Source organism: Anomaloglossus baeobatrachus, chromosome 9, assembly GCF_048569485.1.
Source record: "Anomaloglossus baeobatrachus isolate aAnoBae1 chromosome 9, aAnoBae1.hap1, whole genome shotgun sequence".
In the NCBI taxonomy this organism is placed as follows: Eukaryota; Metazoa; Chordata; class Amphibia; order Anura; family Aromobatidae; genus Anomaloglossus; species Anomaloglossus baeobatrachus.
The window spans coordinates 76657343-76684612 of record NC_134361.1 but is presented as its reverse complement, the minus strand read 5'-3'; the positions used below and the strand labels follow the sequence as shown (position 1 = coordinate 76684612).

Below are 27270 nucleotides of genomic sequence, written 5' to 3'. Positions count from 1 at the left end.
TACATACACTTTTATACATGTATTTATATTAGTATCTGGTGTTTAAAATCCACAATCCACAGCATCTTAAAGTACCAGCATAATCTGATTATTCTGAAATCTAATGCATGCACATTTTTTTTTTTTCCTGTGCGTACTTTCAGTTCTGCAACGTATTTGCCAAGATTGAGAATGTCGATTCAGCGTTTTCTAGCACTTTTCAACCAATCAAACGAATGGGTGAAAAAAAAACAAACCTATAAAAAAGAGACTTTGTGTCACTTGTATAATTTGTTCTAGCCTTTTGATAAATGGTGACACTTGTAGAACGAGGTGTTTTGTATTTTCCTAATATGCATTTGTTATTGTATTTTAGCTCATGGACAAGGTGACTTCAGTCTGGAAGATGCTTTCGATGACATCCCGACTCAAAAACGTAAGTCAAGAAATATAGAATTTACACTGGAGTAGAAATATGCGAATATGTTACACATTTAGCTGTAATCTATGTTCCGTGAGTCACTTACCATATATTTTATGTTCTTTCACGAATAGAATTTTGCCTTCTGAATGAGAGAAAGTAATGTACGTAACTCAAATAGTAAAAGCTGACACTGACCGATTACTGATGAAAACTGGCCTGTTTTTTTCCTTTTTTTTTTTTTTTTCCATGTGCAAGAAAAATATTTTAAATGAGGCCTTAAAGTACTGAGCCATATGGTCAAAAGGATAAATCATACCTGCTGCAATCTGATATACGGTATCTGTAGCCCAAACACAAAACTCTAATAGGACAAAAACATAATAAAGTCATTGTCAGATTCTACGACTAGTCTTCCTGACACACGTATACAGTGTTTATGTATGTACACATATATGTATGTGTGTATGTATGTAATATGTGTGTGTGTGTGTGTGTGTGTGTGTGTGTATGTAATATATATATATATTAGCTGTACTACCCGGCTTTGTCCGGGTTAATAACTGCTGTTAACAAAATAGGAACCACAAAACAAATAGATATAAGTGCAATTATAATGTCTGTCTCCCCCTCTGTATATATCTCTGTCTCTCTATCTCTTTGTCTGTCTTTCTCTTTCCCTGTCTGTCTCTTTCCCTCTCTTTCCCTGTCTTGTCTCTTTCCCTCTGTCTCTTTCCCTATGTCTGTCTGTTTCCCTGTGTCTTTGTCTTTGTCTGTGTCTGTCTCTTAACCTGTCTCTCTCTTTCCCTCTCTTCCCCTGTCTGCCTCTTTCACTGTCTGTGTCTCACTGTCTGTGTCTGCCTCTTTCACTGTCTGTGTCTGCCTCTTTCCCTGGCTGCGTCTGTCTCTGTCTCTTTCCCTGGCTGTATTGTGACACGCCAACATTCCATATAAGGGCGTGGCTGCGCATTCTTCTGAAGGTCTGGCTGCACTGTGGCTTCCAGCTCCATTCGCTTTAATGGAGGCAGGTTTTTTGGTGAATAACTGTAAAGTGCGGGGTTAAAATTTCCCCTCAAAACAAAGCCTATGATGCTCTCGGAGTCCAGAAGTGTGAGTGTGCAATATTTTGTGGCTGTAGCTGCGACGGTGCAGATGCCAATCCCGGACACACACACACACACACACACACACACACACACACACACACACACACACACACACACACACACATACATTCAGCTTTATATATTATATATATATATATATATATATATATATATATATATATATATATATATATAATATATATATATATATATATATATATATATATATAATATTATATAAATATATACACACACATATATATATATATATATATATATATATATATATATATATATATATATATATATATAATATATGTATGTGTGTGTGTGTGTGTGTGTGTGTATATATAATATAATGTGTTTAGGTATCAGCTCTAGCATCGAGCCCCAGCCCATACAGAGAGAGATAGGAGAATTTGACAATCTTGAGCTGTTTTGCAGGCAAGGAACCCAGGAGTAGATTATACTGGTACATAGAAATACACTATGTTCAGGAGAACCTTTCCAGGAGGGGCAGGCTGAACAACATTACCCAAAGAGCGCAGCAATCAGAGGTCACAAAAGATCCCATAACAACATTCAAACAATTGCAGGCCTCACTTGCCTCAATTAAGATCAATGTTCATGACTCCACCATAATTGAGAAACTGGGCAAAAATGCTGGCAGAGTTCCAAGAAGAAAATCACTGTTGAGTAAAAAGAACGTAAAGGCTTATCTCAGTTTTGCCAGAAAACATCTTGATGATCTTTTGGCTGAAGATTCTGTGGACTATCGAGACAAAAGTTCAACTTTTTGGAAGGTGTATGTCAATAGTATCTGGCATAGAAGTAACCCAGCATTTCAAAAAGCAACACCATACCAACCGCAAAATATGGTGGTGGCAGTGTAATGGTCTGGGGTTGTTTTGCTGCTTCAGGACCTGGAAGACTTGCTGTGGTAAATGGAATCATTAATTCTGCTGTCTACCAAAAAATCCTGAAGGAGAATGTCCAGACATCTGTTCGTGACCTCAAGCAGAAGCACACTGGGTTATCTTATCCAGCAGTACAATCATCCATATCATACCAGAAAGTCTACCTCTGAATGGCTTAACAAAAACAAAATTTAAAGGTACTGTCACACATAACGAGATCGGTAGCGAGATCCCAGCTGAGTCACCGTTTTGGTGACGCAGTAGCGATCCCGTTAGCGATCTCGTTATGTGTGACACTTACCAGCGATCAGGCCCCTGCTGTGAGATCTCTAGTTGTTGCTGAATGGTCCAGGTCATTTTCTTCAAAGGTGATGTCCTGCTGGGCAGGACACATCGCTGTGTTTGACGCTGTGTGACAGGGTCACAGTGACTACTGAGATCGTTATACAGGTCGCTACTGCGACCTGTATTGTTCCTGAATCGCTGGTAAGATCTGTCTGTGTGACCTCTCACCTGCGACCTCCCAGCGACTTACCTGCGATCCCTATCAGGTCGCATCGTTTTCGGGATCGCTGGTAAGTCGTTGTGTGTGACTGGGCCTTAAGACTTTAGAGTCACCTAGTCAAAGTCCTAAACTTAATCTGATTTGAGATACTGTGACATGACCTTAAAAAGGTGATTCATACTTGGAAACCCTCCAATGTGGTTGAATTACAACAATTCTGCACAGATGAGTGGGCCACAATTCCTCAAGAGCGTTGTAAAAGACTCATTGACAGTTATCACAAACGCTTGAGTGCAGTTGTTGCTGGAAAGGGTTGCTCAACCAGCTATTAGGTTTAGAGGAGGCACTTACTACTTCACACAAGACCTTGTAGGTTTGGATTTATTTTTCCCTTAAACAATAAAGACCTTCATTTATAAACTGCATTTTTTGTTGGCTTTGTTTAAACCTCTTCGCAACTGAGGATGTAACGGGATTTCCTAAATCAAGAAGGGGTAATCACTACTGGATGCGGTGAGTCGATGGTGATCACTACACATGTTTGCTGATTTGTACAGCAGACATGTGTGCCTTGCAGGTGCAAGTGGATCCGCAATCCACCTGTGCCTGTTAACCCCTTAAAGGGAGACAATCACCAAGATTTTCGTATATAAGCTAAAGCCAGTGCTATACTGGCACTATCAGTCTGATTCTCTACATATCTTTAGTTGTCAGATCGGATGTTTAGGTTTTAAAATCGGGGAAAGTAAAGTTTATAAAATTGGCAGCTTCTTGAGTAATAGCAGCTGAGGATCAGATAATATCTGGGGGGTATGCATGGTTATCCCCTCCCTCTGTTAGAATTATCATAAGTATTATACAATCGACCTAGCAGGACCTGTGGTGAGGCCATACCCATGTGACCAGAAGGTGTGGGACTTCCGCCAACACAGCTGTTATCAGGAAGCAACATTTTTCTGTTGGCTGAGGCTCTGCCCCTTCTGGTCACATGGTTTGACCTCCCCACAGGTCCTGCTAGGTCGATTGTATAAAACTAAAAAAGGTACGGCTCTCGGAAGAAGGAGAGGGAAAAAATAAAAACAAAAAACGGAAAATTGTCCTGGGGTGAAGAGGATGACATTTAAATTTATTTGGTGATCTGGAATATGTAAGTGTGACTAACATGCAAAAGAATAAGAAGGGGGCAAACACTTTTGAACACCACTGTATGTGACCGGAGCCAAATAAACATCAAACAACAATTCTGTGGTCATAAGTATTGGAACTAAAGTAGATTTTTCTTTTCTTTTTTTTCTCATAGCTAAGCCTGCACCAAAACCACCTAAAATTCCAACACGCCATACAGGTAAGATCATTTTTATATATAGCAGTAAAGACTTCTCATATTGCTGATTTGGTTTCTTCAGATTGTAGCCACTGTCTCTTCTTGTTTCCTTGCGCTCATTTGTGCCATGTGCCGAGTCCCCCAGCAATAGATTGCTCGTACGAGTAGCGTGTATGAAGGTTGGCATCATCTATAATTCATATTAATGGTGATAAGAAGGGGCTGCTCTATTTTACACTGAAGCTACATTGAGAAAAAAGATTTATTGACTATGTGGCAGCCAAGTCTGTACGGAGGGGGTTTCATCGTGCTTCAGTCAGTGTGTGGGTGTCTGCTGTGGCTAGAAACAATTTAGGATAGCGGTAATAATCCTATTAATATCTGCTAAGTATATACAAGAAGCTTTCCGAGTGTTAGTTAGGACATGATGGCTGTACGGCTGTGATCTGCATCTGTCCTATTCCGTGATATAGATAGCGATAATCATGATCGTAGTCTACAATTTAAGAAAAAGACTGATGGCACATCCTACCTTTCTAATGTGAAGAGGTGCAGACTGAGCATGAAACATATTAACAAAAAGAGAGTTTCACTCTGTAGCTCTAAGATATGTGGAACAATGAATATAGGAATATAGACCTGCATTACCGCTAAGGAAAACATGCAAAAATTGAGATACTTGGCACACAAATATAGCCAGTAGGCAGGGACCCAGCGTTAAGAAGTCGCCTTGACGTTGGCTGTTGGGTTCACATTAAACTGGCCATTTTTGTGTGCCAAGTATCTCAATTTTTGCATGTTTTCCACAGCACTCTTGAATTTCTATATTCCTGTATTCCTTGTTACATAGTCTATCATATCCAGGCTTTTACCTGTTAAGTGATATTTTTTTCATTTAAAGGCCCCAATATACATTAGACTAACGTTGTCCAAACCCACTGATATCAACAGTCTGTGAATAGAGGCGCTGGGTAACTGATGCTCAGTGAAGCTGTAGATTGTGCTTGTCTATCTAATTTCGGTCGGCTGATCGCATTGTTGTACCGGAGAGGAGCCGCCGGCGTCTCAGTGGGTGGCTTTCTTGTAGAGAATACAGTGTTCGGCTGAGCAAGCGGTCCTGTGTTTGGAAGAGACTGCCGGGATGACTGTCAGATGAAGGACAGCTATGTATTGTGTATGGCCGGCTTTAGTCTTCCATATTAGCACGCTCCTAAATAATTCCCTAATATATAGTGTGTGTATAAGAACTGCCTTCTACCAATCAGCAATTTTTACTGTACATTTCACATTTCCATTGCTAATTTACTCTCTGCTGTCCTGACAAATAGTGAACGAAGCAGCTCAATTTCCTTCTCCAAGCAGCAACTAACAGAAAAAGAAAGCAAAAATAGAACAACCCTTTTAGGCTAGGGCCACATAATGATGTGTCACATGAAATTTGGGCCCTTGCTTCTATTTTCTTAGAGGTTGTCCATTACTTTTACATTGATGGCCTATCCTTTGGCCGGAGTCTGACACCCGTAGCACCCCCGCCAATCAGCTGTTCCCGGCGGCGGAGGAGGCTCCGTTCTGGAGCAGTCCCGTCTTCTGATAATGGCCGCGGCCATGTACTGCTCATCTACCTCCAATTGATTTGATTGTGAGGTGGATGTGCTGTATCTGGCAATTAAAGTGGCAAATCCGGAACTGAGCATTTTTGGCTGCCTCCGCTGGCACCGGGAACAGCTGATCGGCGGTGGTGTGGAGTGTCGACCCTTGACAATCAGACATTGATGATCTATCCTAAGGACAGGCCATCAATGTAAAAGTAGTGACCAACCTCTTTAAGGCTAAGTTCACATTTCTGTTGTTTTGTATCAGTCACATGCGTCGCTTGACGCATGTGACTGATGCGCTGTACAACGGATGACAAAGAACAGAATTCTTTGTCGGACTCCGTTGTGTGCAGGGGGAGGAGCGCGAGGTGGCGGAGTTCGGGGGGAGTGGAGCCGAGCGGGGCCGTGGCACTGAGGACGTCAGTGCCTCAGGGACTGCAGACTGCAGGACAGGTGAGTGTGTGTGTGTGTGTGTGTGTGTATACATATACATGCTGAATGCGGGAGGGGGCGGAGCCGAGCGGGGGGCGGGGCCAGGCGATGAGGATGTCAGTGGCAGTGCTGCGGTCTACATGGCTGGGGACAGGTGAGTGAGTGTTGTGTGTGTGTGTGTGTGTGTGTGTGTGTGTGCACATGCGGAGTGTGGGAGGGGGCGGAGCCGAGCGGGGCCAGACGAGGGTGTCAGTGGCAGTGCTGGTCTGCATGGCTGGGGACAGGTAGGTGTGTGTGTGTGTGTGTGTGTGTGTGTGTGTGTGTGTGTGTGTGTGTGCGACAGATCGCGCTGCTCAATAAACGTTACACGGCTGCGTTCCTCCCGCCCGGCGGTCAGTCGTTCCACGACTGATCAGTCGGGCGGAGGGTGCAACGCAGCATCATCAGTCACAATCCGCTGCTCATACAAGTCTATGGGAACAACGGAATCCGCTAAACGGATTCCGTTGTTTACCAGAGCAGTGGATTGTGACTGATACATTTTAGCGGAAATGTGAGCTTAGCCTAAGGTGTTCCATTGAGACTCCTCGCAACTACAATAGTTGGCAGATGTTTCCAAATGGATTGAATAATCTGTCTCTGTAACTTTTACAACCCACTTGCCATAGACTTTGATCCAAGTCACGTGTCTGCTACATACATGCGACTTGTCTGCATTTTCGCAGCTCTAAAATGGCCATATAACAACAAACCGTAGTCATCTTCTCCAGTCCTCAACAATGTCTGTTAGGTCAGACTCTGGTACATGTTTATTAGGCTGGGTCCACATGACCATACTTTCACCATCTGAAAAATATGTTCGGATTATGCCAATCAGACTCTGGATCGATGTTTTTATTTATTTTTTTTCTCCACTAAATTGAAAATCGGACGGCACTCGTATGTCATCAGAGCACAGTTATTTATTTATTTTTTTCACACACACCCATAGACTTGGTCCGAATGCAATACAACTTTTTTGTTAGCTCTCAAACCAAAAATAAAGTCATATGTTGCACGAGCCCTTTCTATAAGTAAAGATGACAAGTCATCGAACAGACACCTGTGGCATCACTTCTCTCCAGGGATAAAGAATACAAGGAGGCATTTGGAAGCTCTTCTACTTTCTTAGTCGACTATGATCCATCCAGTGTGTGACCGTCCTGATACTCCTTATTAGCTCTCTGCACAGTATTAAATCTGCCAAATCTGGTGTCACAGGGGGAAGTGCTGCTTGGATTGAGTCTCATGACTTTGGCATCAAGTTCTGGCTTGAAGGACGCTGACTGAAGAAAGCGTAACAACCCCCAGAACATCAGGGCTGTTTATGGCCGGCTCTGTTTGGCGGGGGAGTAGAGGGTCTGCAGCAATGTGTGGCAGCCACCTCCAGGCTTTTTACATACACTATTGGCCGGGAGGGAAGCTCTTTCCATACTTTAATATTATAGGGACTTCTTGTACTTTTTAAGAGCGATTTAGGGCATATTTTTATTTTATGGAGTTTCATGCAATTGCCAAATACATGATTGGGTGAATAGTGTAAAACGAGGTGTTTTGTATTTCCCTAATAAGCATTTGTTACTCTATTTTATTTTCTGAACAAGATGACTTCAGTCTGGATGATTTTTTTGATGACATCCCAACTGAAAAGCGTAAGTAAAAAAAAAAAAAAAATGATAAGATTCACATTGGAGTAGAGAAATGTGAGTGTTACACATGGAGCCATAATATTGTGCTAAGAACCATATGGCCAAAAGGATCAGGATATGTGTGCAGCCCGAGCACAACTCTGATGGGACAGAGACAGAAGAAAGGCAGTGCCATATTCCAGGCTGGATTTCATGACCCTAAATTTAGTTGGTGCAATCAGACTCTTAAAGGGAACCTGTACCATCCCCTTCCAGATATGCCATTTACCCGCAAGGATAGGATTAATCTGCAGGTAAATAGTATTTAAAGGGAACCGTTCACCAGATTTGGCCACTATAAGCGGGTGGCCGCCACCAGTGAGCCCTTATATACAGCATTGTAGAATACTGTATATAACAGCTCAGGCGCTCTGTATAACGTAAAAAATACTTTTAGAATACTCAGCTAGGGGGGGGGGACGGTCCGGTGTGATGATTGTCGCTGCTCTCGGTCCTGTGAACCCTCTCTGCTGCGATCTCTGTCCTCCTTCTGTCCAGTTGAAGCCGGGATTGCGGTCCTGCACAGTCGCACTTTGATCTTCCCTGCTGAGGGCAGATCAAAGTACTGTAGTGTACAGGTGCAAGGAAAGATTACAGACCGCCCGCGCATGCGCACTACAATACTTTGATGTACCCTGAGTAGGGCAGATCAAAGTGCGTCTATGCAGGACGCAATGCCGGCCAGTGTGGATGACATTGGATGCGTCATGCACATGGGCTTCAGAAGGAGCTCAGAGATCGCATCAGAGAGGAGGCACCGGACCGGAGAGAGAAGGCACCAAACTGGAGAGCAGCGATGTCCATCGGACCGGATCACCCCCTAGAGGAGTATTATAAAAGTGTTTTTTATGTTCTACACATTGCCCTGGGCACGTATACACAGTATTCTGGAATGCTGTATATAGGGGATCACTGGTGGTGACTGCAGCTCATAAGGGAAAAATCTATTGACAGGTTCCCTTTAAATCATGACATTAATGGAGTAGCAGCTACAAGGCAAAAATGTAGTAATAATAATAATAATCAGTTTTATTTCTATAGCGCCAACATATTCTGCAGCGCTTTACAAATCAGAGGGGACATGTACAGACAATATGAGACAATACAAAATAACAAAATTAAGATACCAGGAGGAGCGAGGGCCCTGCTCGTAAGCTACAGTCTATGAGGAAATAGGGGAGACACAAAAGGTGAATGGGGGGGAGAAAAGCTTGTTATATATGGTACAGCCATCGATTTAAAAATTCAAAAGCAGCTGCATGAACCCGTCATTGGCCAGAATTTATACAGGTACAGGGGACGAGAATTGGAAGTAAATTTTTGGGAAGGGCAGAAAGGGACTAGATTAGATCAGGGCGGTGAGGTGATAGGCTAGTGCTAGTCTAAAGAAATGCGTACTCATATCCATTCTATATGAAGTCATTGGGGCGGTGCAGGGAGCTGTTAGTCACTGCTTGCTATACTGTGGGCGTGCTGTAATCCCTCCCCTGTACACTGACTGCTGCGCACACATACAGTTTGCACACATGCGCTCTTCGTATGCGCACCCATGTGCTCTGCACGCACACACATGCACTCTGCGGACACGCACGCACACCCACACGAGCAGGCTGTTAACATGCCAGGGAGTGATCACAATGCTCTTATAATATAGTGGGCAATGAATATTACAGCCCACTGGCACCGCCCCAATGATTGTAAGCGAGCGGCTGCTGGGAGAATATAATGTAATTTTATACTTGCAGCCGCTGCTCCAGTAAACCAGCCCAACATGATTTAAACATCATTTAACTGCAGATTAAATCTATATCTGCAGGTACATAGTGTTTTCTGCAGGTGACAGGTTCCTTTTAATTAGAGCAAGCTCTGCAATTAAAAAAAAGCATTCATCTAGATTCCCAGCTGAGTGTGATCATATCTGGTCCTTGTTTTCCTCCCTTTATTCTGGAGTTGATCAGTTGATCCCTCTGGGACTCAGTTTGACTAAACACAAAAGATTGTTCATTAGAACAATAGAGCATCCTCTAGACAAAGCATATGTAAATGTGTGCTGCTAGCCTCGTGCTGCTTGTCCCAGCATGTCTGTGATTTCCCAGTAACTGACATTTTAAAGGGAATCTGTCAGCAGGTTTTTGCTATGTAAGCTGAAGACAGCATGCTGCAAGGGTTAACACAGAGAATTTAGAGATGCCGGTCTTGTCAAGATCAGATCTGTTGTTTATTGGCGATTTTATTTAAGCAGCATTTAAGCGGCATATTGCTCTGACTACATGGTTTTGTGCTTGGTAGTCCGGCACGCCCCTTTCTCTGACGCCTCCCTGTCAATGTACAATCTCTCTAGAGAACCTGGTGTGGGCAGGACAGCTCTCTGGACTCTGCTACATGACTAAAGCTAAAAATTCTGATTTTGTCAGAGTGGCTGCATCCAGTAATCTAAGTAATACATCGTTGGATTCAGGGCCTCTTTGCCTACATCACACTGCTCTCAGGGTACTTTCACACATTTGCGTTTTTTTCCTTCCGTCACAATCCGCCCTTTTGGAAAACAGCGGAATCCGTTAACGGATTCTGCTGTTTCCCATAGACTTGTATGGATGACGGATTGTGCCAAAAGTACCTGCGTTGCTTCCGTTGGCAGACGCTGCGTTGCTTGCCGAGCAGAAGCAACGCAGCATGTAATGTTAATTGCTTGCGTGAAAATGACGCTGAGCAGCGGATTCCGCTGCTTCCGTTAAAACTTATAATTGCTCCCTATGGTAGCGGATTCCGTTGCAAAGTGCTTTACAACGGAATTCGCTGCTGGATTCGGCTAATTTCTACTGAGCATGCCCAGAATGGAAAAAAATTGAAAAAAAAAAAACCCCAAAAAACCCCAGAGCCGACGCATTCTGTTAGACGGACACCGAGCGGATGCAACGGGTCCGTTATTTCACAGGAATCAGCTAACTGATTCCTGTGAAATAACAGATCCGTTGAATCTGTTGACACCACAAAAATAATTGATGCGTCAAAACGACCCGGCAACGGACCCAGCGGATTTCACACAACGCCAGTGTGAAAGTACCCTCAGATGAGGTAGCAAAAACCTGCTGACAGATTCCATTTAAAGTGAGTCTGTTTGGTGTGAATATTCATTTTGTGCAAGTACAGGCGGTGCACCCTTGACATGGCCAAACAGTTCAGTCCTCCTCCTGCCCACTTTTTTGCATCTATCTCCCTCCCCCTTCCTCCTTAATCAACAGCTCTGGTTTCACATGAGCCAACAAAGGATCAAGATGGATGGAAAATATGTTGGTGGGCAGGAGCATTGCATTGTTTAGGCCGAGTACACATATCGAGCTTTTCGTCGGTTTGACGGATGCGGCGCATGCCAGTACAGTATGATACAGTAGAATGGCAGCACCGCAACTTCCGGGTCACATGCTCCGGTCACGACAGCATGTGACCGACACTTGTTGCGCTGCCAGTGTACTGCATACACTGTACTGGCGCCGCATCCGTCAAACCGGCGAAAAGCTGGATATGTGTACCCGGCCTTAGCAGCCAAGCGCCTGTGCTTGATTTGAACAGTTATGTTGTGCTGTCAGACGCCATAGCTTTGCCTGCAATGTTGTACAACAGCAGGGTATATGTAAGTGAAATGGACAAAAACTAAACTAAATGGACACCCAGACATTTGATGCAGAAACCTTGCAACTGGTCACATTTTTTATTTCTTTCAATTTTATAGCAAAGCCTGATCCAAAACCACCTAAAGTTCCAACACACGGCGCAGGTAAGAATATGTTTTTCCATCTTGCACTTGGGTGCAGTGAGTGCAGTGTTAGGGGCTCGTTCACATGTTGCACATTTGCTGCTAATGGGGAGAAAATTCCACAGCCCATTACAGCAGCATTAAAGTGAATGTGATTTCAGGAATGTCGCCCAAACACTGCAGAAATTGAAAGCAAAACTAGTCGTCTGCTGCAGATTTCTGCATCTACAGCAGCGCTGAGCGTCTTCCTAGTAGTCAGCCCCAGAAGAATGGAAGTGTTACTTCCTTTAACCGCTTGGTGTCTTTGAAAGCCTGAAGCATTTAAAAGACGTTTATTTGCCTGAACATGTGAACACTTTACTTTGTATGAAAAAAGACTTAAAGGGAACCTGTCACCACTTTTTTGGTGTATAAGCTGCGGCCACCACCACCGGGCTCTTTTTATATACAGGATTCTAACATGCTGTATATAAGAGCCCAGGCCGCTGTGTAGAACATAAAAAACACTTTATAATACTCACCTAATGGTCGCTCTGCAGTGGATGAGGGCCTAATGGGCGTCTCCGTTGTCCGGTGCTGGAGCCGCCTCTTTCGGACATCTTTGTTCTCCTTCTCTCGCTGCGGTGCATGACGCGTCCGTCATACACTCGCCGGCATTCAGGTCCTGACCAGGGCAGCTCAAAGTATTGTAGTGCACCTGTGCAGGACCGGCGAGTGTGTATGACGTAGCCATGTCATGCATACAGGGTTCAGAAAGAAGCCGAAGATGGCTGAAAGGGGAGAACGGAGACGCCCATTAAGCCCTCATCCACCGCAGAGCGACTGTTAGGTAAGTATTATAAAGGGTTTTTTTTTGTGTTGTCACAGCAGCCTGGGCTCTTATATACAGCATGTTAGAATGCAGTATATAAGAGCCGACTGGTGGTGGTGGCTGCAGCTTATACACCAAAAAAGTGGTGACAGGTTCCCTTTAAGACTATTGTTTGCTAGAGCTTTTTTCCCCCCATCGTGTGCTCTCTCTCGCGCTCTGTATGTGTATATGTATGTATGTATGTGTATATGTGTGTATATATATAATATATATATATATATATATATATATATATATATATATATATATATATATATATATATATATATATATATATATATAATAAAATAGGGAGAGGTAGGCATCTGATAATCAGTAATTTACTACTCAAAAAGACCATATATCACAATTTTCCCATGTATCCCATGTTTGCGTTACGCATACAGAGAAATAAATTGTTATCACTACATTCATGGGGATATTAAATGGAACGTGGATAAATTCAGCTACGAGCTTTTATGACCGGCTTGCGGTGCTCAGTGTAAAGTAGTCGATGGATGAATATTGCATGCAGTATATGGGTAGATGCGGCACTCACCAGTCCACTTCGGAAACAGTAAAATGCACTATTATTCCATGTGCACGAGAGGTGGAAGAAATACAAGGCAGGTGGCGGGAGAAGTGATGGCTGCCTTCCTTGTATTTACTCTCACCTGTTGTGCAGATACATGGAATAAAGTGTATTATTTTGTTTCCAAATTTGACTGGTGAGTGCCACATCTGTCTGCTTTCTGTCTTGGATACATGTCTACATATGGCGGTATCTCTAACTTATGCACTTCCACATGATTGATATATCGTTGCTGAGCTGACGCAGTTCAGGTAATACTGGACAGGCCTTATCGATTTCCCAGATCCATACATTCCTTAACCAAGAATCTGCAAAAACACTAGTGTGTGACCTCAGTATCTCCCGCCTGGACTTCTGCAACCTCATGCTCTGGCATTCCTTTTTAACTCTCACACCCCTACAATCTATCCTAAACTTTGCCGCCCGACTAATCCATCTCTCATTCTGCTGTTCCCCAGTCTCTCCTCTCTGTCAATCCCTTCATAGGCTTCTCATTGCCCAAAGGCTCCAGTTTAAAACCCTAACCATGACCTACAAAGCCATCCACAACCTGTGTCTTACATCTGTGACCTAGTTTCTTGGGACTTACCTGTACGCAACCTCCATCCCTCACAAGATCTCCTTTTCTACACCCCTCTTATCGCCTTTTCCTACAATCATATACAAGATTTCTCCCGCCCCTCCCCCATACTCTGGAACTCTCTATCCCAACACATCAGACTCTTTCCTACCATGGAAACCTTCAAAAGGAACCTGAAGATCCACTTCTTCCTACAAGCCTACAACCTATAGTAACCCTTAGTCCACTATATTCTGCCCTCACCTCCTCTATCTTCACCCATCCCTTGTAGACTGTGAGCCCTCACGGGCAGGGTCCTCTCCCCCTCCTGTATCCTCACCCATCCCTTGTAGACTGTGAGCCCTCACGGGCAGGCTCCTCTCCCCCTCCTGTATCCTCACCCCTCCCTTGTAGACTCTGAGCCCTCATGGGCAAGGTCCTCTTGCCTCCTGTATCCTCACCCATCCCTTGTAGACTGTGAGCCCTCATGGACAGGTTCCTCTCGCTTCCTGTACCTGTCTGTGCCTTCTATTGTTTATGATTATTGTACTTGTCTATGTAGGCCCCTTTTTCACATGTAGAGTGCCATGGAATAAAAGGCACTATAAGTAATAATTATTCATAGTGCCAGGAAACTAACCTGCCCCATGTTGTGCATCTCTAGATGTCCTCTGCCGCCTTGTGTAGTGTAGATTAATTTTTCTCACCTATCTTAGGGTACCTTCACACTTAGCGATGCAGCAGCGATCCGACCAGCGATCTGACCTGGTCAGGATCGCTGCTGCATCGCTACATGGTCGCTGGTGAGCTGTCAAACAGGCAGATCTCACCAGCGACCAGTGAACAGCCCCCAGCCAGCAGCGACGTGCAAGCGACGCTGCGCTTGCACGGAGCTGCCGTCTGGAAGCTGCGGAGACTGGTAACTAAGGTAAACATCGGGTATGGTTACCCGATGTTTACATTAGTTACCAGCGCACAGCTGTGTGTGCAGGGAGCAGGGAGCCGCGCACACTGAGCGCTGGCTCCTTGCTCTCCTACCATAGCTACAGTACACATCGGGTTAATTAACCCGATGTGTAATGCAGCTACATGTGCAGAGAGCAGGGAGCCGCGCACACTGCTTAGCGCTGGCTCCTTGCTCTCCTAGCTGCTGTACACATCGGGTTAATTAACCCGATGTGTACAGCAGCTACATGTGCAGAGAGCCGGAGCCGGCAGCACAGGCAGCGTGAGAGCTGCAGAGGCTCGTAACTAAGGTAAATATCGGGTAACCACCTTGGTTACCCGATGTTTATCTTGGATACAGCTTACCGCAGCTGCCAGATGCCGGCTCCTGCTCTCTGCTCGCTTCATTTGTCGCTCTCTCGCTGTCACACACAGCGATCTGTGTGTCACAGCGGGAGAGCGGCTTTGAAGAAAACGAACCAGGGCTGTGTGTTACGAGCAGCGATCTCGCAGCAGGGGCCAGATCGCTGCTCAGTGTCACACACAGCGAGATCGCTAATGAGGTCACTGCTGCGTCACAAAAAGCGTGACTCAGCAGCGATCTCGGCAGCGAGCTCGCTGTGTGTGAAGCACCCCTAAGACGATGGATACTGGCAGTTTGTGTCTACTGCAAACTCTTTCATTACTCAAAACAATTAATTTGCAAGCTGAATTTATTTTATAGTAGTTGTGGGCAGCAGCTGTTGGGAAATCAGATTTCTTTTTTTTTTTTTGCATTCTTCTAGATGGTAATGGCCACACGTTACATAAATCTATTGTTTCCTCCCGTTTAATATTACCGTATTACTAACCTATACGAGCTTTCTGGTAAATAACAGCTCTATAATAGGATATTATCAAAATCCTTCCCACTTATGAGATTGATCTGAATGTCCTACTGGACACCGGACAAAACACTTAATCCTCCACACTGTCAGGAGAGCACCGACTGTTGTCCAGATTATGGAGATATATTTAAATATATTTAATTTTTTAAAAATGTCAATAGTTTTAATATTTTAAATCTGTTCTCCCCCGTTGGGCGCCCCTTTAGCCATGCAGCGACTACAACACCCAGAATGCAGCCCACTGATTGTAACTGCATTTGGCACCAATGAAGGAGCTTCATGGCTTCTCGATTAGTGATCTGCTGGATCAGAAAATACTGATGTGATCCAGATCTCTGATTTTCCTCCATGTTTTGCAGCTCTCTTCTCTCTGCAGCCGGCCCCTGTGATTTAGAGGTGAGCTGCATCACTGATCTAATATTCTACAGCCTCGGCAGCGCGGTGATGAGTCTGCGGATTTACTGCACAGAGCCTGCAGCTGGATTTGGAGTTCATCCATTTTTGCTTCTATACATAATTTTTTTTTTTTTTTGGTCTCTAGAAATATTGTTTAACTTGGCAAAATTAAAACAATGGTTCTGGTCCAGGGTGACCCAAAGTGCAATGTAAGAGTCTGGTGAACTAAAACGAACAGCAAATTATGTTACACGGACTTTGTCTAAATTTGTAAGATTTCTGCCCCATAATCTATCAGTTCTTAATAGTCACAGTGGGGATCTCAGGTTAGTAGCTCCAAACGGCGCTGCCAGAATGAAAGCCGGCCAGCAGCTGAGGGTGAAGATGATCTGCTGCGGATCTGTTTCCATGTTGTGCAGTGTAAGCTCCTGCCCGATGTCACACCAAGTATATAGGAAACCTGCATGTAATGCTTCATGAGAGCGGATACTCTTCCAAAAGTTCTGATCTACAGGTGATCAGGGTGATATGTGATCAAAGGAAATAAAGGACCTGAATATCTGTTTAATGCAATATTAATCTGAATTTTCATTTTCTTATGCAGACGATTTCGGCTTTGATGCCACAAAACCTCCCAAAGTAGTCCCCAAACGTCCAACAAGGAAGCCAGGTAATGCTGAAAGCTGTATGATGGGCAGAGGTGCTTATATGTTTCAAGAGGTTTTCCATTATGTTCTCACTAGTGGAAGCTGTCTCTATTAAAGAAAAAAAAATGCTATTTACCACTAAAATCCACCCCCTGAGCCAGCACGGCCATCTTGATTGTTTTAGCTGGACTGGAAGTGTTGAATTTCCGACCTGTAGTCACTTGACCTTGTGGACAATCGATGGCACCAGCAATTATGTCACCAGTGGTCGAGAGCGTAGATGTAAATGTGTTGTGGGTGGGGTGTGGTGGAGTGGGGGGTGGTGGTGGTGGTGGTGGGGTGAGGTGGGTTGTGGTGGAGTGTTGGTTTGTTTGTTTTGTTTTTTCTTTTTCAATGGTTTCCCATTAGTGATGTGCGAATAGTAACTATTTATGTTTGGATTATTCGTAATAAATCCCAAAGTACTATTCCAGTATTCATCACAAATAAGAAACCTAATGCGAGTCAATGGGGAACCCGAGCATTTTTCTGGGAAATCTTCAAGAGAAATGATCGGATTCCCCAGTGACTTGTATTAGGGTCATTATTCGTGACAAATATCGGAATTTTACTTTGGGGTTTGTTCCGAATAATCCAAACCCGAATGTTTACTATTCGCCCATCACTATTTCCCATGTGTAACTTTAACAACAAAGCTGATATTCCTTTCTAAGGTGGCCATACACTGTAGGTGAATGTCAGCTGAAACTTCCACCATCTGGGTCCTATCTTACCACTGACAGAAGGATTGTGCATGTTAGATTTTATTATGCTCAATCATTTGCTTGCACAGGAAATAAGGCATGCCCGGCAGTGGATTAACTTCCTCCGCTTATTGAAAACCCATGCTTGCTTTGCCGCGCATATATTTGGGCTGATGTCCTATTAATGAATGAGGCTAACTGCTGCTAAGGTGTATAAGCTATTTTTATTTCTTTTATTATTGGTTTTAAAAGCAAGAGAAAAAAAATTAGGGCTACACAAAGCACACTTCGGAGATATCCAAGTAGTGCAGATTAACGAGTCAAAGAATGCAGTGGTTACTAAGAGTTAAGGGTGCTTTACACGCTGCGACATCGCTAACGATATATAGTTGGGGTCACGTCTTTAGTGACATCGCAGCGTGTGACATCTAGGAGCGACGACAACGATCGCAAAAACGTCAAAAATCGTTGATGTCACTCCTTTTCATAATATCGGTGGTGGTGCATGCCCCTGGTTGTTCGTCGTTCCTGCGGCATCACACATCGCTATGTGTGACACCGCAGGAATGAGGAACATCTCCTTACCTGCATCCACCGGCAATGTGGAAGGAAGGAGGTGGGCGGGATATTCCGCCCGCTCATCTCCGCCCCTCCGCTTCTATTGGACGGCTGCCGTGCGACGCCGCACGAACCGCCCCCTTAGAAAGGAGGCGGTTCGCTGGCCACAGCGATGTCGCAGGGAAGGTAAGTCCGTGTGATGGGTGTAAGTGATGTTGTGCGCCACGGGCAGCAATTTGCCTGTGTCGCACAACCAACGGGGGCGGGCACGCTCGCTAGCGATATCGATATCGTGTAAAGTGCCCTTTAGAGGTGTTCCCATCTTCAGGCATCCTATCCTAATATGTAGTAGGTCTAATAATATTGGGAAATACCTCCAATATGAAATTTAGTATAGTTCTCCTGATCTAGCCATGTTGTTTAACTCATGTGCAGGGCATTGCAGTAGCTTAGTTGCTCATGGTCATAACCATGGACACCTAACTGTTGCTAGGAGTGATCGTAACCATGAATACCTAAGGTACTGCAATGCCCTGCACATGAAGTTAGCAACATAACTAATCAGGAGAACTATACTACATTTCTAATTAGAGGTATTTGCTATTATTTATTTATTTATTTATTTATTTATTTATTTTTTATTATTATTATTATTATTATTATTATTTTGGGATCAGAGCTTGGAGAAGGGAATACTCGAGATATTCATACTCCATGTGTTTAGAGATGAGACAGTATAATAGAAATAAGCAGATGATAAGGGTTCAAAAACCACAATTTGTATTGTCTTTATTCTGCTAAATTTTGGGAGTGTTGCTAAAAAAATGTTGTCATTACCAAGTGACTGTTTTCTACAACTCCAATTTGTATAATGTATTTATACCAAACCCACATCGTAGTTTATAATATGTTTTATAACATATATGTCATTTCTAGATGTATTTATCTCAACTAAGAAGCCACGTGGATCAACTAATAAGCCAAAAAAACAACCAGGTACTAGAGCATTTTCTTTTCTAGTGACTTTGGCCATGACACAAGATTATTCTATGTCCCTATTACATCTCGGCATAATGCCACTGAGTGGGGTCACATTTTGACCCCTAAAGGACTGCTATAAGGAAGGCGCAAAAAGTTGGAACTAGTTATGTATTTTATTTTGCTGTGGTTCGCAAAGCAGCAGATGCATACAGCGATCTTTGTTGTGGTCAAAGTCATCATGTAGCATCAGTCACGTAACCTACTGTTTAAATCAGGTTTTTGTGTTTTACGTGTATTAATAAAAAAGCTAAATTGGTGTTTTTCACACTGGCCACTAGAGCTTCTTTTAGAATATTACTCCCTGTACTGTGAGGAAGAGTTTTCAGCAGTCTCATTATCAGCAGAGGCAGGATTACAATAAGTAACACCTCTATACACAGCTGAAAACAGAGGATCTACCAATCACAAGAGAGGATCACTCTTCTCCTCCATCCCCTCACAATGAGCTTAGCACATGACTGTTAATTGTGGCTAAGTACATGTGGTGTTTCCTGAAAAAAGTTAGAATATAAAAAAAAACTCCAGTGGCTAGTGTGAAAATTGCAATATTTCAATTTTGTATTTATAATAATGGTTAGATGGAAAAAAAATCACATTATAAAACTCTTCCCCCTCCCGCCTCCTAAATAATACACTTAAAGGGAACCATCCAGCAGGTTTTTGCCCTATAAACTAGAGGCAGAGCCAAAATGGTGCTAGGATGCTGATTAAAATGATACCATTAGTTGAGAAATCCGAGGTGTTTTTTGCAAAATAATCCTTGTTCAAACCTTCAGAAATTATGTAATTTGTGCACAGGCTTGAGCATCTGGGCAGGACTTTGTGGGTTGTGTCCTCCTGTGATGATTCCTTCCCCTGCCTTGCTTTTTTTTCCCTTCATTTAAATTTTGCGCTGCTGACGCCATTGGCGATGTTGGTGACATATGCGCATTCCTTTTGGGTCCGGAATAAGCCAATGAAAGGAACTCCATCTTCGGCACCATTTTATTGACGACACCGTGCAGACGAATATGATTTGCGATGGCGCATGCGCAGATTGAATGAATTTTTTCATGAGCACATGCACCGCTATCGCGCATAGTAATCTCCACAGTGTCCTTAGTAAAATGGCGCTAGAAATCGTGGTATGCGCATGCGCTGATAATGGCGCCATTTTATTGACTACGTCAGAATAGCAATGCGCACACGCCACCAACAGCAGTAATGGCAGCAGCGGCATAAAAAATGAAATAAAGAGGCAAGGGATCAGGAGCAATCATTACAGAGGGCCCAACACACAAAGTCCCGCCTTGAGGCTCAAACCTGTGCACAAATGATGTAATTTCTGAAGGTTTGAACAAGGATTATTCTGCAATAAAGCCTCGTATTTCTCAACTAAAGGGATCATATTAATCAGCATCCTACCGCCATTATGGCTCTGCCTCTAGTTTATAGAGCAAAAACCTGGTGGTTGGTTCCCTTTAACACAACACAAACTCCTGCTTTTAACAGGGACCTTTTTATGGGGTTACCAGGATTCGAAGAAACATGTCTATTCTTAACCAATAAAGAGCCACATCTGTCCATGTTGTCAATTATTGCAAGTCCACTACACTACTATAAATAGGACTGATCTCCATTACCACAACAGACAGATATGTCGCTGTTTTTGTAAGAAACCGCATCATGTACAGTCCCTTAAATCTTCAGAACTTGAGTAAAGAAAAATGTGTGGATAAGTAGACGTCCATATGGAAGACTGTGTAGGATTGATCCACCTGAGGCTATGTGCACACGTTGCGTACAGTTCACTGCAGAAATTTCTGCAGCGATCTGAAGAGCACATGTGCGCTTTAAATCGCTGCAGAAATGTCCGTAGTGAAGCCGATTCCATGCGCTCTGCCTGCAGCTCCTCACACAGACAGAGCAGGAGCTGCCGGCAAAGCGCACGGAAGAAGTGACATGTCACTTTTTACGCAGCGCTTCGGCAGTAGCCGAAGCGCTGCGCTCTAAAACGCCACGTGCGCACGGCCCCTGCACAATCTCCACAGACTGTGCAGGGGACGCAGGACGCATGCAGTTACGCTGCGCTACAAAGCGCAGCGTAACTGCATGTATTTACGCAACGTGCGCACATAGCCTTAGGCTACTTTCACACATCAGTTTTTTGGCATCAGGCACAATCCGGTGTGTGCCTGATGCAATGGATCCGGCACAAAATATGCAAAAACGGATTCGCTGGATCCTTTTTTTTTCTGGCGGATCCGGTATACCTGATCCGTCAAACTGATCCGGCGCATCCGTTTTTTGGATCCGTTTCATCCATTTTTTTTTGCTGGATCCATTTTTTTACAATAAATTGAAGCATGCTCATTTAAAAAAAAACTGATCCGGCGGCCGCATCCGTTTTTTGCCGCAATACGCCAGATCTGGCGTTCTTAGGCTTCCATTGTAAATCACGCCGGATCCGGCGCGATGTAACGTTTTTTGGCTCTGACAAAAAAAACGCAAGAGACGTTCCATCCGGCCGCCGCATTAGCCAATTACGACGGATCCGGCAAAAGCCGGATGCAACGCAAGGCCATCAGGCACAATCCGGCGCTAATACAAATCAATGGGGATAAAACGGATCCGGTCCCGGATCCATCTGGTTTTTTTTACGGATTGTGCCTGATGGAAAAAAAACTGATGTGTGAAAGTAGCCTTACATTGTTTTCCCAAAATGTGATGTTTTGGGTTCACAATGCTCTGCTGGTCGAGTTCTTAATCCATCTCAATGGTGGTCAGTGCTCTGCTTCTCCTCTTTATCCCCTAGAAGATGAATGGAATTAGTCAGGTGCCTTCAGATCGGAGATTTTGATACTTATGATCACTTGCTGATGGTATTCTCTCAGCTGAGACCATGGAGAAGGCATACGGCAGGTATTCACAAGTAGACAAATCTCATGTATTCACTGGGACTGTGAAACAGAGCGCAATCCTAACAGTGAGTACATTACACGTTGTGAGGATCCATCATGTTGCGCTCTCTTGCACATTATATACACATTCCTGACAAAACATTTCTTAAAAATCTTCCTTATATCATAAAATGTTAATAGTTTTTAGTCCGGAGAAGGTAAACTTACCCCAATAGTGTCTAACAAAATAATACTTTTACTGCCAATAGTGTGGTGACTAAAGCCCCCCATGCCATTATATAAAAGTGGCTCATTTGTCACTGATAAAAACAAAAAACACATCCATTTTGGATATATTTTTTTTTTATATCATTGGCGGAAAAAAATCCAACATGCTCGAGCAATTTATTGCAAAAGAACAAACGTGTATAATAGTCATTGATTAGAAGAACCTTTCATCTAAAGATACTGAGAAGATAGAAACTGTTAATCCTAAGAAGGGGATTGATTTAGCCCCTTCTAATGTTAGCCTACAGAGCAGCGCTCCCCGGCACCCAACGGTGCACTCCCTTCTAAGCTTAGCCTGCAGAGCAGCGCTCCCCAGCACCTGATGGTGCACCCCCTTCTAAATTTAGCCTTTAGAGCAACACTCCCTGGCACCCAGCTGTGCATCCCCTTTTAAATTTAGCCTTCAGAGCAGCACTTCTCGGCATCTGGATGTGTACTCCCTTCTAAATTTAGCCTGCAGAGCAGCGCTCCCCAGCACCTGACTGTGCATCTCCCTTCTAAGTTTAGCCTGCAGAGCAGCAATACCCGGCAGCTGACTGCACATACCCTTCTAGGTTTAGCCTTTAGAGCAGCGCCACCCGGCACCCGACTGTGCATCCCCTTCTAGGTTTAGCCTTTAGAGCAGCGCCACCCGGCACCTGACTGTGCCTTCCCTTCTAATTTTAGTTTTCAGAGCAGCGTTCCTTGGCGCCAGACTGTGTACCCCCTTCTTAATTTAGCATGCAGAGCAGCGCTCCCCGGCAACAGGCTGTGCATACCCCTTCTCAGTTTAGCCTTCAGAGCAGCGCTCCCCGGCACCGGACTGTCGGCATCTGTTGTACTGCTCCGTTTACTTGAAAAAAGTAACCCCAAGAAAACCGAAAAACTAAAATCAATCAGCGCTGCAGAATTGGTGAGCACCTGATAAGATTGATCATAAAGGGATGGCATATATTATTGCTATACCATCACTATACTGTCACCGAATGGCAGCATTAATTTACTAATAGCTGTATTTGAGTATTGCTTGAGCACTGTCTTGGAGTACAAAGTTGGCATCTTATAATTTTGATTTGGGGGAAACTGTAACCCTCCACACTGACTGATGGGTGACATTAACAGTCTAATTCACGCTTGTTATACTTTTTTTGTGCTATTTATGATTGATGCTTGCATTTGCACTAATGAGCCCCCTCATACACGTATGTCGGCCCTGCATAAATTGGTAGGCTTAGCTTCCTATTCTCTACAGGATTATTCCCATCTCTGCCTTTCAAGTCCCAAGCTGATGAAACGGCATCGCTCACTTTGCTATGCTGTTTTCCTTATATCAATTTAAGGGAGGGCTTGTTCACATGTTGCGGGTTTTTTTTTTTCTGCAGCATTTTACAGTATTAAGTGTCTGGGACCTCTCTGAAATCTCATGCAAGACAGAAATGGGAGTAACCATCTAATATATGAAACTACCCTTAAAGTCTGCATGCCTTGTTTTGCCTTCAGAAATTGCATTTTCTGTATTTATTTTAAGCTGATTTTGTGCTGTTGCAATTTTGATTTATTTTTGAGTTTTTGTTTTTGTTTATTTCTTTAAATTGCAAAGACCCTCATGATTTCTCCTTGGAAGACGCCTTAGATCCAAAAAATGACCCAAAAAAAGGAGGTAAGTTATGGGCTGATACAAGATCATAGTGACTAAATGTTATCTGTCAGTTCGAAACCATGTTAGCCATCATTTCTAATAACCATGATGATCTAATAGAGTGGATTGTCCAAGATGACTGGCAGCAGTCCCTACAAAATACGTAGCCTATACTTGCCTGGGGTCTTCTGTTTACATTGGCTGTAGCAGTGATAGCCCATGTGACCTCTGCAGCCAGTCACTGACCTCAACGGTATACACCACGGATCGACTGTAGTGGTCACACGAGCTATATAGGACACGATTTCTGAAGGCAAGGTAAACCCAATTCCAGCTGGGGACATTTTTGGCCACGGGGTGAGTATAGGGGTAATTACCGTAATTATTTTTATCTGTCTATTGCTTATTAATTATTGATACTTTGCGTGTCAAAATTTGCTAACTATTTTAAATACAGTTAGGTCCAGAAATATTTGGACAGTGACACAAGTTTTGTTATTTTAGCTGTTTACAAAAACATGTTCAGAAATACAATTATATACATAATATGGGCTGAAAGTGCACACTCCCAGCTGCAATATGAGAGTTTTCACATCCAAATTGGAGAAAGGGTTTAGGAATCATAGCTCTGTAATGCATAGCCTCCTCTTTTTCAAGGGACCAAAAGTAATTGGACAAGGGACTCTAAGGGCTGCAATTAACTCTGAAGGCGTCTCCCTCGTTAACCTGTAATCAAGGAAGTAGTTAAAAGGTCTGGGGTTGATTACAGGTGTGTGGTTTTGCATTTGGAAGCTGTTGCTGTGACCAGACAACATGCGGTCTAAGGAACTCTCAATTGAGGTGAAGCAGAACATCCTGAGGCTGAAAAAAAAGAAAAAATCCATCAGAGAGATAGCAGACATGCTTGGAGTAGCAAAATCAACAGTCGGGGACATTCTGAGAAAAAAGGAATTGACTGGTGAGCTTGGGAACTCAAAAAGGCCTGGGCGTCCACGGATGACAACAGTGGTGGATGATCGCCGCATACTTTCTTTGGTGAAGAAGAACCCGTTCACAACATCAACTGAAGTCCAGAACACTCTCAGTGAAGTAGGTGTATCTGTCTCTAAGTCAACAGTAAAGAGAAGACTCCATGAAAGTAAATACAAAGGGTTCACATCTAGATGCAAACCATTCATCAATTCCAAAAATACACAGGCCAGAGTTAAATTTGCTGAAAAACACCTCATGAAGCCAGCTCAGTTCTGGAAAAGTATTCTATGGACAGATGAGACCAAGATCAACCTGTACCAGAATGATGGGAAGAAAAAAGTTTGGAGAAGAAAGGGAACGGCACATGATCCAAGGCACACCACATCCTCTGTAAAACATGGTGGAGGCAACGTGATGGCATGGGCATGCATGGCTTTCAATGGCACTGGGTCACTTGTGTTTATTGATGACATAACAGCAGACAAGAGTAGCCGGATGAATTCTGAAGTGTACCGGGATATACTTTCAGCCCAGATTCAGCCAAATGCCGCAAAGTTGATCGGACGGCGCTTCATAGTACAGATGGACAATGACCCCAAGCATACAGCCAAAGCTACCCAGGAGTTCATGAGTGCAAAAAAGTGGAACATTCTGCAATGGCCAAGTCAATCACCAGATCTTAACCCAATTGAGCATGCATTTCACTTGCTCAAATCCAGACTTAAGACGGAAAGACCCACAAATAAGCAAGACCTGAAGGCTGCGGCTGTAAAGGCCTGGCAAAGCATTAAGAAAGAGGAAACCCAGCGTTTGGTGATGTCCATGGGTTCCAGACTTAAGGCAGTGATTGCCTGCAAAGGATTCGCAACAAAATATTGAAAATAAAAATATTTTGTTTGGGTTTGGTTTATTTGTCCAATTACTTTTGACCTCCTAAAATGTGGAGTGTTTGTAAAGAAATGTGTACAATTCCTACAATTTCTATCAGATATTTTTGTTCAAACCTTCAAATTAAACGTTACAATCTGCACTTTAATTCTGTTGTAGAGGATTAATTTCAAATCCAATGTGGTGGCATGCAGAGCCCAACTCGCGAAAATTGTGTCACTGTCCAAATATTTCTGGACCTAACTGTAAATCATTACCAGATTTTGTTTTTTCAGGCCCCTGAGAAAATCATTTAGATGTTCTAGCTAGGGATGAGTGAACCTGAACTGTAAAGTTTGGGGTCCGTACTGAACACCTTCTGTTTGGTGCTGAACCCCGATCACAGATTTTTACTGTATGTCCAGTTTCTGTTCGGGTTTGTCACCCGAATAAAGCTTGTTGAAAGATTGTAGAGCAGCCAATCAGAAATCTTTTTACTCTGTAGGCACTTCTGGAGCCATGGCAGCAATGCCAAGTTTTGGCATAGCTGTGATTGGCCAGGGAAATCGCTGTAAAAAAATAAATAAATAAAAAATGACAGCCTACAAATGGAAGTAAGTTGCAGTAAGAGCAGGATAGTTATTCATACGGTGTTTCCTGGAGGATCATTCTGCAGTCAGACTCTCTTCCGGGCCTGCTAATTAAGGTTCATGAATATTCACTGCTTCCTTCACCTACCCCAGGGGTCTCAAACTCGGCTGGGTGTATGGGCCGCACAGAGGAATACAAATAATTTGGGGGGCCACATTCTTTGCAGGACAAAGTGACATTTTTATTGGTAGCATATATAATACATATATATTTTTATTTTTTTTTACACACCTTGGGATCACTGATTTTCAACATTTTCACTTGTTCATTATAGCAAACGTGCACATTCTTTGTTTAAATATAAACTTTTTTTTTTTACATTTTATTCCTTTCTTGTAACTAATAGTGTTACAATTAGCACTATATAGAAATTTTGACCAACATCTTTTAGTAATATTTCCCATCTTGTTGTAATGTGCCCATCCTTGTCCCCTTGTAGTATTGTGCCCCATCCTAGTCCTCATCCCACAGTAATGTGCTCATCCTTGTCCCCATCCTAAAGTAATGTTCCCCATCCTTGTCCTCATTTTATAGTAATGTGTTCATCCTTGTCCCCATGTTATAGTAATGTGTTCATCCTTGTCCCCAATCTATAGTAATGTGTTCATCCTTGTCCCCAATCTATAGTAATGTGTCCATCCTTGTCCCCCATCTTATAGTAATGTTCCCCATCCTTGTCCCCTTGTAGCAATGTCCCCATCCTATAGTACTGTCCCCATTCTATAGTAATATGCCAACCTTGTCCCCACCCTATAGTAATGTCCCCAGCATTATCCCTATTCTATAGTAATGTTTCCCATCCTTGTCCCCTTGTAATGTCCCTATCCTACAGTAATGTCCCCATCCTACAGTAATGTACCCACCTTGTCTCCATCCTGTAGTAATGTCCCCATCCTATAGTACTGTGCCCTTCCTAGCCCCCATCCTATAGTACTGTGCCCACCTTGTCCCCATCCTATAGTCATATGCCCATCCTAGTCCCTATCCTATAGTCATATGCCCATCCTAGTCCCTATC

At 43.4% G+C, this 27270-nt stretch overlaps 1 protein-coding gene across 6 annotated transcripts in view; it reads left to right on the top strand.

Annotated features, from left to right (window-relative positions):
* The window catches only part of CD99L2 (CD99 molecule like 2), a 96944-nt gene that overhangs the window by 49375 nt on the left and 20299 nt on the right, over nt 1-27270 (top strand). For 2 of the 6 annotated variants that reach the window (XM_075323803.1, XM_075323809.1), the window contains exons 2-8: nt 356-415; nt 4229-4273; nt 7923-7970; nt 11737-11781; nt 16594-16659; nt 18874-18933; nt 23725-23784. In XM_075323803.1, the coding sequence (XP_075179918.1) occupies nt 356-415; nt 4229-4273; nt 7923-7970; nt 11737-11781; nt 16594-16659; nt 18874-18933; nt 23725-23784 (384 nt within the window). The remainder of the gene's footprint in view (nt 1-355; nt 416-4228; nt 4274-7922; nt 7971-11736; nt 11782-16593; nt 16660-18873; nt 18934-23724; nt 23785-27270) is intronic. The other 4 variants (XM_075323807.1, XM_075323805.1, XM_075323806.1 and 1 more) reach the window with 3 other exon arrangements.